We start from the raw sequence: 12,331 nt of genomic DNA on the forward strand, positions 1-12,331 counted from the left end.
TTTTCAAATTGTCATTTCTTTTACTTATTGCATTAATCCCATCAGGATTAATATCATCTGAGAAAGCTAGAGCCATTCTTGTGTTTTAATCCAGAGACATATTCTCCTTTATGTATTAAAAAAGTATTTGTATTAACAAAGGCATCATCCTAACACCTGATTATTCAGTTAGAACAGTGCAATGGGAACCAGGTCAGTGCACTTTAAACTACAGTATTAAAGGACTGCGAATCATTCTGTGAAGTCATGGTCTTTGTTCCTCACCCAACGTGATCAAAATGATTGTCTCCTCTGGAAGACGCAACAACCGCTCAGAGGCTGGGGTAGTGAATACTTCAAAGATCAGTTAGCTCCAGGACTTCCACATTGCACATTTCTGAGACAAATAAAGGGGGAGGGAAACCAAGACTTAAAAGGGAGTAGAAAACTACAAAACCTTATAGATCCCAAGTCAGTATCAAAAATCTGAAAAATCTCTCGCTTAAACAACTGGATTGCTTCTTTGAGTATGTTTATGTATTCTGACATGAGATGAGGCTGATAAATAGTTATGCAAATTATCAATCCATCCCCATCCTGTGTGCTCACATGCGGAAAAGTCTAATAAAAAGCTAATTTTTTTCTCAATACATCAAATAACTGACAACTCTACTTATGCTGCATATCTCCCTGGACCATATGCCTGAAAGCAGCAAGAGATAATAACTCCACCACATAGGCACATGTATGAATCAGTATACCTCCTGCAGCCCTAAAACCCCACCAACCACTGTTACTATGGCAGCCAGCCACTATACATTATAATTAACTGGCTTAAATCCCCAAGGCTTGGACCGGTTACAACCCCAGCTTCCAAGAACTGATAGGGTTACCGCAAGCAGAGCTTAAAGCTGTTCCTATCTCCACACAAAAAGGCCACGTGTAAGTGTTGACACACCCCTAAACAAACAATGAAAGACACACAAACGCCTCCACCTCCCTCACAGAAATGGCACATTCTGTTGCCCACTTTCCTCCTGTTTGTTAGCAGCAGTTTTGAGAAGATCAATTTGGCAAATGAACTGTAGAGCCATTATATCCCAACACACCCACGTCAGAAACAGCAAAAGAGTCCTACAACTCTACGGTTGGGCATCCTTGCCCAAATGTTCAGCAGCATCCTGCCCACATGCTGGTGTGCATGTGGTGAGGGAGAGTGTACCAACCATGAAAGAAAACAAAGGCACCACAACAAATGAAGCTATTAAAATGCAAGTGCAAAAGCTTCCCGGGCAATCCCTGGTCAGTTATTCCACAGTTTATTACACTCCATAGTCCAGTTAGAAGAATATCTGATGGATTTAACAGGACGGGAGAGTTTGATACAATATAAAGAAGTGTAAACTTATTTAACCAATTTACACTCCAAGGAATCACTAAGTACGTGGAGTGGTAACAACAACCGTGGGATTGTTGCAAGATATTGACAGATAAACTTTGCAGGAACAAATATAATGTTCATGAAAAAGTCAATTTTCTTGTTCCTTGTTTTATTAAGCTTTTTTAAGCAAACTACAGTGTCTGGAGCATGAGACGGTGTTTCAACACAATAGAATGGACTATGTTCCATTGAAAGAAGTAGTAGAAGCTCCACTAAAGAGAGAAGGGAATACCATTATCTATCATTGCTAAAAGATTACAACCAAGACAAAATGAATGGAGATCGAGAAAAGAAAAAGCTAGAAGGAGCTGAATTGGAATTTGGTAGATTTAGTATAATAGAGTGACCAAAGAGAAGCTGTGGGTTGGAATGAAGATGCCTGGGGTGTCAAAGAAGTACATTCAGGTAATGTAGAACATGTATGAGAGCTGTAGGATGATTGTTGACTTTGCTGTAGGGGGTGGAGGAGTGACAGAGGATTCAGGGTGGAGATGAAACTCTTTAGTCCGTTCTTCTTTGCTGCAGTGATGGACAAATTGGTTAGACTGGAAACTCTAATGCAGAGGTGTCCAAAGTCAGTTCTTGAGGGCTGGTGTCCTGCATATTTTCCAACCAACCTGCCATTGAAGCTCCTTATTGGGCCAAACACACCTGATAAGGCAAGGTTTCTGGAAAACCAGCAGGAGCCTGGCCCTCGTGGACTGACTTTAGAAACCCCTGCATTAATGGCTACAACGTTTGCAGATGATATTGTCTTCTATAGTAAAATCAGGGAGTAGCAGAAAGAAAATCTATAGAGGGGGAGATTTGCCTCTACAAAAGGAGGTATCTGATGCAGTAAAGAATATAATATAATTTTATTCATATAAATTAATTTAAAATGTATTCTGTGCTCCTTACAGTTGCAGTTGCAGTGACATTTAAAAGCCTAGACCAAAGTATCTGTCTCTAAGACTCATGGGCCACTTCTTCATTTTTTTCCCAAACAACAATGATTTTGCAACAAAAAGGAGGTTCTAAACCCAATAAGAATGGCTATGCTTTATAAAATCTTTCAGTAGTGTAGCAGAGATTTCAGTAAATGAAACCATGCAATATTTTATATACCGTTTACCTAAGGATATCTAGTCAAGTTTTTGTAAAAGATTGACTTTTATTGTGAAAAATTTAGTCAGAACCAAATGGTTATATCCCTGCGTGTAATTTTTATTTAATTAACCGGCAGCAACATAAAACTAGGGTTCTCAATGTCTCTCCAAGGACAACTCAACACCTGTAGGGTTTTGGAACCGAAGCGCCAATCTGGTGAATTAATATAAACTTGTCACCTGAACCCTTGCTGCCCCAACATAGAGCAGAAGGCCAAAGCATAGTGCATTAATTAATGTTTAATGAGACAAACATCGATGTGAACAAAGACACAAATAAAGGAGACAGAACAAGGAGCCGGTTTACAGATTCTACCTATGACTCAGTCAGCCACCAACAGCAAACAACCAAACAACATCTATTAACTTGTAAAAAAAAATACACGTTGCTTTAATTCATCAGTTTCCTCACCTGAGTCTGGCTGCTTGACTGGTTGTTGCTTGAGTGCATCCATCAGCCCGAACTCATAATGGTCTCATCTTGCTCTTATCTCACCCCCACTCCTTTCCCTATTTTCCTCTTCTCCTCTCTTCCGCTACACTACCCTGAATGCCTAATGACGGGCACTGCCTTCCGGGATCATGTAAACATGCCAGCCGTGCTATTGGCCACAGAAGGAGAGTCACTCTGTGCGGATTGGTTGGAGTGATGGGGAGCATGGATGGGAGAAAAAGAAGAGCTTGATGGTTACCAAAGCCCTACAGGATAGTGGCCATCCACAGTCAGACAGCAGGCGCACACACACACACACACGCACACACACACACACACACACACACAGCTCCAGTCCCTTGGGATGTGAAGATCCCCATAGACACTAAACAAAAATACATTAAGACATATGCCACGCCCTCTAACATCATGCATAACAAAAGGCTTCAGAGCTTTTCAATGTAAATATGGCATGGTTTATTATTCCTCACTTTAATTGAAAAACTGCATTATTAACTAAATATTTTTTAAATCCTTTAACATTTTTCGTATGCAAAAATACTGAAAAATACAAGGTAAAGAACAATTAAGAAGATTTACGTCATTGAAGTTTTACTCAACTCTACTTTTGTGTTTTCTATGGAAAACAATGTAGCTTTTTTGATTGGATACTTCTGAAAATATTCAGAACTTCTGTGTTTTTATTTCACACAATGATAGATTTGTAAGGCACTTTAATGTTTCACCTAAGGAAACAGTTTCACATCAGACAAAGCAATTTCTTTATTGAAAACCTATGATAAGGATGAAAAAATCTACAACATTGAGAAGACAAAATTCACATTTATGAGACATAACCGTGTTAGGAAGTATTCATCTGTCTTGCCTTTGCCTGATTATAGTGAAACTATCCACTGTCCATGGACACATCTACTAGATATCTAAATTGTAGCTATTTGTACTCTTACAAGTATAGATGTGTTTTATGCATCTGATAGACATTGATTCATAGAGGTCTATTTAGCATTGCTGTTAAGATCTCCAGCATTGGACTTTCCCCACAGTCACATCAGGCTCTGCGCATTGTAAATGAGCCACCATTTTTCTTGAGGAAGGTTAGGGTTAATTAGATAGAGTAATTATATAACATAAAGAATAATTTAGAAGTTGCATTAATGGTGGTTTTGTGTCCTTTAGAGGCCATCCTTTAAATTTTCATAATGTAGCGAAGGACATACTTTGCATAGAGGCATGCAACAAGATCTGGAATGCTAAAGGAAGATCTGAAGGTATCTAAAAACTCGATCACTTTGGTGAATGTGACAGTTCAAAGTATACCTGATCAGGTATATATTTAGCACCAGATGCCGTGTCCTGTTTCTGTTGCTATCTACACTGTTACTTTAGGGAATTTGTGTGCGTTTAAATCCCCCAAGTCTAGTTTTGATTTGTACGATTGTTGAAGAAAATGACGATGTGAAGATCTGATTCTTCTGAATGAATTTGCTGTTTACAAATGAAGTTGCATTTATATGTTGGATTGTTGTTTTGATTCAAGTTTCCTTTGGCCTTAACCCTATGTAGACATAAGTAGAAATGTTTGCTACTTCTTGGAATGTAGAGTTTTAGATTATTAGTTGCCTGGAAGAAAAAAAATTACAAATAAAACTAGCAGTAAAATTGCAGGGCTGCACAGTGGCAAAGCTATTGGCGTTTAGAGCTTGCATGTTCTCCTGCATCTTTCCAAACAAAACAATGTAAGAGAAAGTCTAAAAACTAAAAGACAGACGAAAAAGTAACTTTGGGTTGTATAGAGAAATTCAAAAACAGAAATTATACTGCTAAAAAGAAAGAAAAAATGTTACATAATGAATCAGAATTTATTGCACTATAGAGCAAAAGCAGCTAATTAACTGATCGTCTTTTTCAAAAACGTAGGAAAATGCTTCATAACATGTCATCACAAACAAATAAAAATGAAGTAAATTTCGAATAAATAGCATTTTGAACATTTAAAACAGAAGTCACATATTTAAAACTAAGTAGAGAGATTTTGGATAGTAAGATAAAAGTCCTTTCCCCCTTTCTTTTCAGCTTCTCAACGTCTTTATTCCAGGTCATATTTGTAAATAGGAACTTGTTCTTAAACGTCTCCACCTTGGATAAATAAAGGTACTACTAGTTCTAAACCCTGGGAGATTTTCTTCATCTAAAAATAGGTAATAAATCACACCAAGGTCATTTTAAATGGTGCTTTGCAACTTTCATCAAATGCCAAAGCGCTGTGAAGCGCAGTCCCATTCAACAATTCTCACACATCTTCACACACAAAGCTGCCACGCAAGGTGCAAGCCAACCCACCAGGAACAATGTGGGGTTCAGTACAATCAGGATCCACAGTCGCCCCAAAACATGAAATAGCAGCTGCTTCAGGGAGGCCGGGAGGAAGGTTGCATAAGCAAAGAACTCTTTAACAAACCCAAAGGGAAAGACAATGCTTACACACAAAGCAGAGAAGGCTGGCAGTGAGGAGGCAGGAGAGATTACTGCGTTACATAACCATGCTCCAAGCTGACTCAGTCTGTTTACTGCACGTGTGTGACAGCGGCTCTGAAAGTCTGTTACTATAGCTACTGTGTGAAAGAAAAGAAGCAATGGATTCATTTGCTGATCAGAACGATTGGAATGAAAAAGGGAAACGGTGAGCTTAGATGTTCACAAATTAAAACAGGCAAAGCATGTCCTTATTAATGGAAAAAAGGAAAAATCAGGTATTTTTTCACCTTGAGAAATCAAATAAATGAAAGAAAGTATCATCAAGGTAAGCAACAGGTTCAGTTCTCTGGTCTGTGCTGCTCTCTGTGGTCAAGCCACATCTGTACCTACACTATCAGATTCCATTGATGTGGATTTGATTCTGCACTGCCTCTCCATTCTCACAAACAGACAGAGAGAGAGCCAGGTAGTTTGATCAAAATTGATTTACAAGTGGAGATATCCCTGGTTGTGCTGAACTCCCCTATGACGTTCTGCTGGGAAGCATTCCAGCACCACTTTGCTGTTCCTCAATTTATTACAGTGAGCTGTGTGCCAGCCACCTAATGACTGACATTAAACACTTGAGGACAGAACTGGGACATGGTAGGAGTCAGTCCGGAGCCGCTGACAGCCGGTGGGGTCCATTGATTGCAATTATTTACTGCGGATCAAAAGAAGACAATCTGGAAAGCCAGTGTGGGAAAATGTGGATCTACAACGAAAAGCATGAAAAACAAATGAGCATCTATAAATACTTTCTGACCTCTTATCTTTCACAGAGTTATATTTTTTGCATTTAAAAACCTCCATTAAAATAATCCTCACATATAAAATTAATGGTCCCACAAAGCTGCACATGAACTGGAGCCATCCAAAGTGTGACTCGGCTTAGAGAATTTAGGAAAATCCTTATGACATATGTGCATGTGTGTGTCTCTAAGTATGCACGTGCAAATTCTGCTTTGCTCTGCCAAAAATGCTCATATTCTAGCTTTTACATAATCAAGCTTTCTCTGATGGAGCTTTAGCTATGCTGCACTTTAGCCCGCACTGAGGTAGGGCAGGGACCAAGCTAAAGCAGTATGAGTCTACACGGTGGACTGTTGCAGAAGACTTTAGAGACCATTGTGAATTATTTTGCACAGACTTTTGGGAATTTTCTATGGCACTTGATTTTGGAATTGTAGATTTTGAAAACTACAAAATGATATGCGCATTATATAGTCCGTTATAGACTGTAAAGAGATTTCTCTCAGTAATGAGTGAGGGAAGGGAAGGGCAGGGTTGCTCCGTGTCAACGTTCCCACCCACAACTCAAAGGCCTTTTTCTAATTAACTTTCGCTCTGCAGAAACTATTGCCTAGAAAACGACACAGGTTTTTTGATAAAGGCCAAAAACTGGATAATCACAATTGAAAGATCACTGAAAAAGCTTTTAGAACAGATCCAAAGATGATTGGAGTCCATTTTTTTTTAAAATAAGGGAGTAAAAAATTCAACAACCACAAACCCAACTTATTCTCAGAGAGCATGTTCTCAATATTTCTTAAAAATATTTTAAAAGTGAAAGCTTACATGGCTTACGCTTGAGATTTCTTTTCAAATTGATCATTGTAAATCTAACCGAACAAACATCCCTGAAGTAACCATTTTAAAACAACTCTTGTGATACATAACACCAGGCTAACTGATGGCGTGGGGGTCTTAGTCAGAAAATGGAGACAGCAGTAGGAAAACGCTTCCAAAATTAGATCATGGGTATGAAAAAAAAAACCTTTATCCTCAGCAGATTATAACAAAACTGATTAAGTTTATGGATGTGTGGGAAAAACATGTTTGGCACAGTGATCAGCCTCCCAGATTAAGAAATGAGGGTAGATTAAAAAAAGAGGTGAAAAGGGTAAAATTGGGGGTTGACTTTAGGGTTGTGTAATTCACAGAAACACACACACAACATAAGTGTGTGGGATATAATCCCTTGCAATGCTGACCATGCAAAATGCCAAGAAGATGAATGGTGAGTGGTCTAGACTGGCCATTTGCCCTGGAGTGAATTTTTGTATTTCAAATGATGCCAAGGTTCAACATATGAAAACTTATCAGCTACACAGCAAATCCAGCATGATGAAAAAATGTAGTTAGGATGACATGCAGGCAGATATGATACACCAGTCAGTTGTGGGTCTGAATAGAAACACTTGAGTCACCATGGCTTTAAGTGCCCGCTCCCTCTCAAGAGTTCAGGATGTGCGGTCAATGCTCAACATACAAGCACATTTTCTTGCATCAAAGACAAACGAAGCTACATTTCGAGTGTTTGTTTCAGAAGAGAAGAATAATAAATGGTGAGTCTGAGTCATTGTGTACACCTTAAACCAGCTATAAGGACGTTTCTGGTAGATGTTTCGTCAACGTTGTTCATTGTTTGTATTATGAAACATAGATATTCCTAATGGTGTCAGCAGAGGGGCAGAATAAACTGAACAAATAAAAACCTTTAAAATGCAGGAGAAAGAGAAAAATGATGATGACTTGATAAGTAAATAAAGGCAAGTGCCCTTTCCCTACAAAATAATTCCTGGTTAAAGTCTGTTGTGATGCTAATAAGCCATCTCTGGTGTGCAGATGAAGCCTTTTGCTACTGTTAAAAATGCAAAAAAATGCATGATAATCATATAGAAATGTCAGGGCTAAAACAGCATATATCAAAACAGTACAAAGGCAAAATATATTCCATTTATTCTCAAGTGATGAAAATGTATTCTACTGTATTATGACTAGATTGACCCTTTTTTAAAAGTATACACTGACGAAATGCATCCATCTCTGTCATGCTTTAAAGTTTCTTGAAACAGAGAGGTCTGGTTTTTCTGGGAAATACGTAAAATTATTACATTTCTAAGTTTTTAACAAGTTCTTGTGGCATTTTTCTTAAGATGAAGGACGTATACAAAGAAAATTAAGCTCAAAATTGCATTTCTGAGCAGTTTATTTTATTCAAAATTTTGTGAATCAGAATTAGACAAAAAAAATTGATGTTTGAAAAAGATATCATTTGTGATAAAGAAAATACACGGGGCGCGCCTCAAATTCCCTGCTCCACTTGAAACAGAGAGCTCTCAGCTGCAGGGAGGGGAAGAGGGGGCAGGGTTGCTTCACGCCATCAGTCCCACCCACAACTCAGAGGTGAATTTCTAATGAGCTCCTGCCACTCTGCAGAAACTATAGGGGTATGTTTTGGCAAGTCTGGCGATACAATACGTAGCACAAGAGGTCTCTCACAATGCGATACATATCGTCTGTACTAGAACAATTTTTCCCTTTTCTGTATCCATCCCAAGTAAAAACTAAGTAGTACATGTCTGATATCATCAGAAACCATGAGGCTGACATTTACATTTAACACAAGTTGGTTCTCATGAGATCTCTGAGTAGAGCTGCTCAAAGAGGCTCAGTATGCTATACTGCCAACTAGTGGTCAGAGGTTTAGGTGGAAAACAAACTGAAGGAAACTCAAAAATAATTCAATATTGTCTTGTCAGCATTTTATATCGATACAAGTATTGTCAAACAAATGTTGTGATACATCGGCAAATCAATTATTCCCTACACCCTTTAGAAACAATGTCAAAGAAAACAACAGATTTGTAAAAATTTTGGCTAAAAAAAAAATATCATAATTAAAAGATCACTGGAATGGTTGGACGACAGATCAAAAGATGATCGGAGTGGGTCTTAAAAAAGAAATAACCAAGTTTGGTCTTACAAGCACCCAAAGAAGATTAAACGGCTGTCTTGAACCAGAAGGTTGAGGCAAAATGTTTCCGGCCATCGAAAGGTCGAGAAATCAGGAAGGAAAATCAAACTTCCGCTGCATGGTTTCAGTATCAACATGCAAAACCTGGATGGTGGTGTAAAAATAAACTTCTGATTTAATCCTCCATTTTTTTGGTAAGTTGAACTCAAATTCCCAAGATATCGACGTGTAGCTGACCAACCGTGTCTTATAGATTCCCTAAAATGCAATTCTATTGCAAAATTTCACTTGATACATGCTTTAAATAACTATTCTAGCAATATTTATGATGTTCTCTTCTCTCCATTGAATGGAGGGACAAGTCTTCAAGATTTTTTCTAGATGGACACAAAGTGATGTGGTGGACCTCTAAAAGTAGTGAAAGCCGTGGTGCAGAGGTATGGCGGTCAACTCACAATCGGAATATTGCAGGTTCCATTTCCCCCTTGCCCGCCCAAATGTTGAAGTGTTCTTGTGCAAGGCATTAAACCCCAAATTTCCTCTGGTGGAGGGTTGGCGTCAGTGTTCGGCAGCAGAGCTGCTACCAGTGTGTGAATGTGTGTGTGACTGGGTGAATGAGTCTGTGACTGTAAAGAACTTTGGGCCTTCAAGGAAGGTAGAAAAACGCTATACAAGTATACGCCATTTACCCTTTTAAATTTGGCAGCTACAATGAAACTGACTTTATGTACTTTTGCTTATTTGTTGGCATCCATAAACCAGATTAAGCCCAGTGGACTGGGAGCTACTGTCACAACACCCACTTTTATCATTTATTCAATAAGTGCAAAACACACCAAATTAACATTTTCAAAACAGATATATTTCAATAAAATATTGGTAAATATGAGGATTAAGTCAAAGCAAGTCTAGACATGAAATTTGATCGATGATTTAATATTTTTTTATTCCAGAACTATATCACTTCTATATCTACTGTTTTAAGCCAATTTAAGGGTGGAGTTTGCATTATTAAAATAATTCATAATTGTCTATACATAAAACAAAACAACATATCAGTTTTCTACAGTAGAAATTTAATGACGGCATTAGATTTCAATACATTTTATTTAATGTCCCTTACCTTTGATCTATAGTAAAAATGGAAAAAATGTGTAAACATGACTATAGAAATTTACTATTTTGATTCAAATTTACAAGCATGAATTTCAGACCTCCAGAGAACTTTCTCAACCACATGAACTCAGTGGCCCCCTGACAGCCCATGCGGACTGTGTGGTTGTGTTTCTTTACCATACCACTTAATTTTCTGCTTCCTTGTTCCATTACCCACGTTCTCTCAGGAGATTAGCAGCAGAGTGACAATGGTGAGGCAACAGAGCGTGTCCCAACAGGCTGTGTCATGCCTCACAACAGACTAACAGAGATTTCTAACTGGTCTTGATCAATGTGGATGTTGTTGCAGAGGACCGGTTACAGCTCTAGATAACAGCAGACATCACTTGAACCCCTCCTTCAATAAAACAATCTTCATAGAAAAGCTGCGTTTTGATCAATGGAGTTCTGCCTGAAAACACTCCAATCAGCTGATATCAAACTGACAGGAGATTTGACAGTGCAGCATGAAGAGAACAAGAGTTTACCCATAGAAACATCTGCTATCTCCTATAGATGGAACATAAAGTTCTACCGCTGAGGCTGAAGGATGACAGCAGAAATATCTGTGGGGTTCCCCGGTTTTTGCGCTTCCTCGCTTAACAAAAAGCCTGTAAAGCATCTGTCACAAGTTGTTACCACAGAATAGAGACTGGGGGGGTTACAGTTCACTTTCATGTTATGGAGAGAGGCGACGACACTAATTAGTGATCAGACTAAGTGTTCAGAATGTGTACACCCAGCCGTGACTGTAACGCAAGCTGGCAGCTGACTGTGAGGTGCAGACCGAAGCGGCTTGAGGTAGAGCTGAGCGCTCAAATTAAAGGGAAGCGATGAGTAAATATGGATGGAGGGTTACATACTGCTGTAGAGGGTGTCGATCCAAGAGAGCCGAGGCAGGCCGTGAGCACTGAGGGGCTCCATCCTTTTCCCCTCCCCGGATAAGACGCGGCGCTTCTCTCTGGTGTTCACTTCTTGTAGCGGTGCTGGTTTTTGTGTCGCCCTTTTACCTTATCCTTGCAAAATAGCAGTCATCTTGTAGGAGGAAGCCAAAAGAAACATTCAGGAAAAATGTCAGAAGACGGCTGGGGGTCCACTGGGCTGACAGGCGGGAGAGCTGAAGGAGTTTGTGTGTGTGTGTGCGCCTCTGTCTGCGAGCAAGCCAGAAAACAACAGGCTGGAGACGAACACCGCTGATGGTTGCTAGGGGAAGGGAGAAGCACTCCCTCCTCTTTGCCGTGCTCTCATTCCCATCCATCCCTCCTCTCTGCCTCTCTGCCTCTCTCTCTCTCTCTCTCTCTCGATTCTGTACAAACGCCTCATCAGCCCGTCGATCTGCAAAGGCAGGAATTCTGAAACCATCAAATGGGATCAAAGAGGGTTTCAAGTCCCAGATTTTTATTCTGATCTTTTCTTTAAAAAGTAGAGAAAAAGTAACGGCTGAACATCAGAGCCATTAACAGTTCTGAACTTCAACCCCCATTTGTCCAAACCCTGTTTGCTTGCTGCAGTTGAAGTTTAGCATACAGACTACAGCAAGCAAACAGGAATGATAGAAAATGGATGTGTTTCAATGGTAATTGGAACAAAAAAAATGTTAATTTTCTCAATTTTTGCACATGAAAGTGACAAAAGTATCACCTGCAGGGTAGGTTCCACAGCTAGGTTTCTACAGTTTTCAACAACCTAATCAGGATTTACTTAAGAATGGGAAATAATTCCAAGCCAAAACATATTTGTTAAAACTAAGGGTGTATATTCAGACTGAAAAATCATTTGTTCAAAGACTGCTTAATTTGTTCCAGATCAAGTCCTGAACCTTGTGTTTGGTCTGTATTCAGACTGCTCTCAGGAAGACTTTCCTGTTCCGGAACAAAGCC

At 39.2% G+C, this 12,331-nt stretch overlaps 1 protein-coding gene across 3 annotated transcripts in view; it reads right to left on the reverse strand.

Moving 5' to 3' along the window:
- The window catches only part of abr (ABR activator of RhoGEF and GTPase), a 118,547-nt gene that overhangs the window by 81,385 nt on the left and 24,831 nt on the right, over nt 1–12,331 (reverse strand). Inside the window, exon 1 of one of the 3 annotated variants that reach the window (XM_024265737.2) lies at nt 11,315–11,664. The exons of 1 other annotated variant lie outside the window; for it this stretch is intronic. In XM_024265737.2, the coding sequence (XP_024121505.1) occupies nt 11,315–11,375 (61 nt within the window). In that variant the 5' untranslated portion in view covers nt 11,376–11,664. Of the gene's footprint in view, nt 1–2,980; nt 3,109–11,314; nt 11,665–12,331 lie in introns of those variants that run through there. One more of the 3 variants, XM_024265738.1, reaches the window with a different exon arrangement.

Source organism: Oryzias melastigma, linkage group LG14 (genome assembly GCF_002922805.2).
Source record: "Oryzias melastigma strain HK-1 linkage group LG14, ASM292280v2, whole genome shotgun sequence".
Classification (NCBI taxonomy): domain Eukaryota; kingdom Metazoa; phylum Chordata; class Actinopteri; order Beloniformes; family Adrianichthyidae; genus Oryzias; species Oryzias melastigma.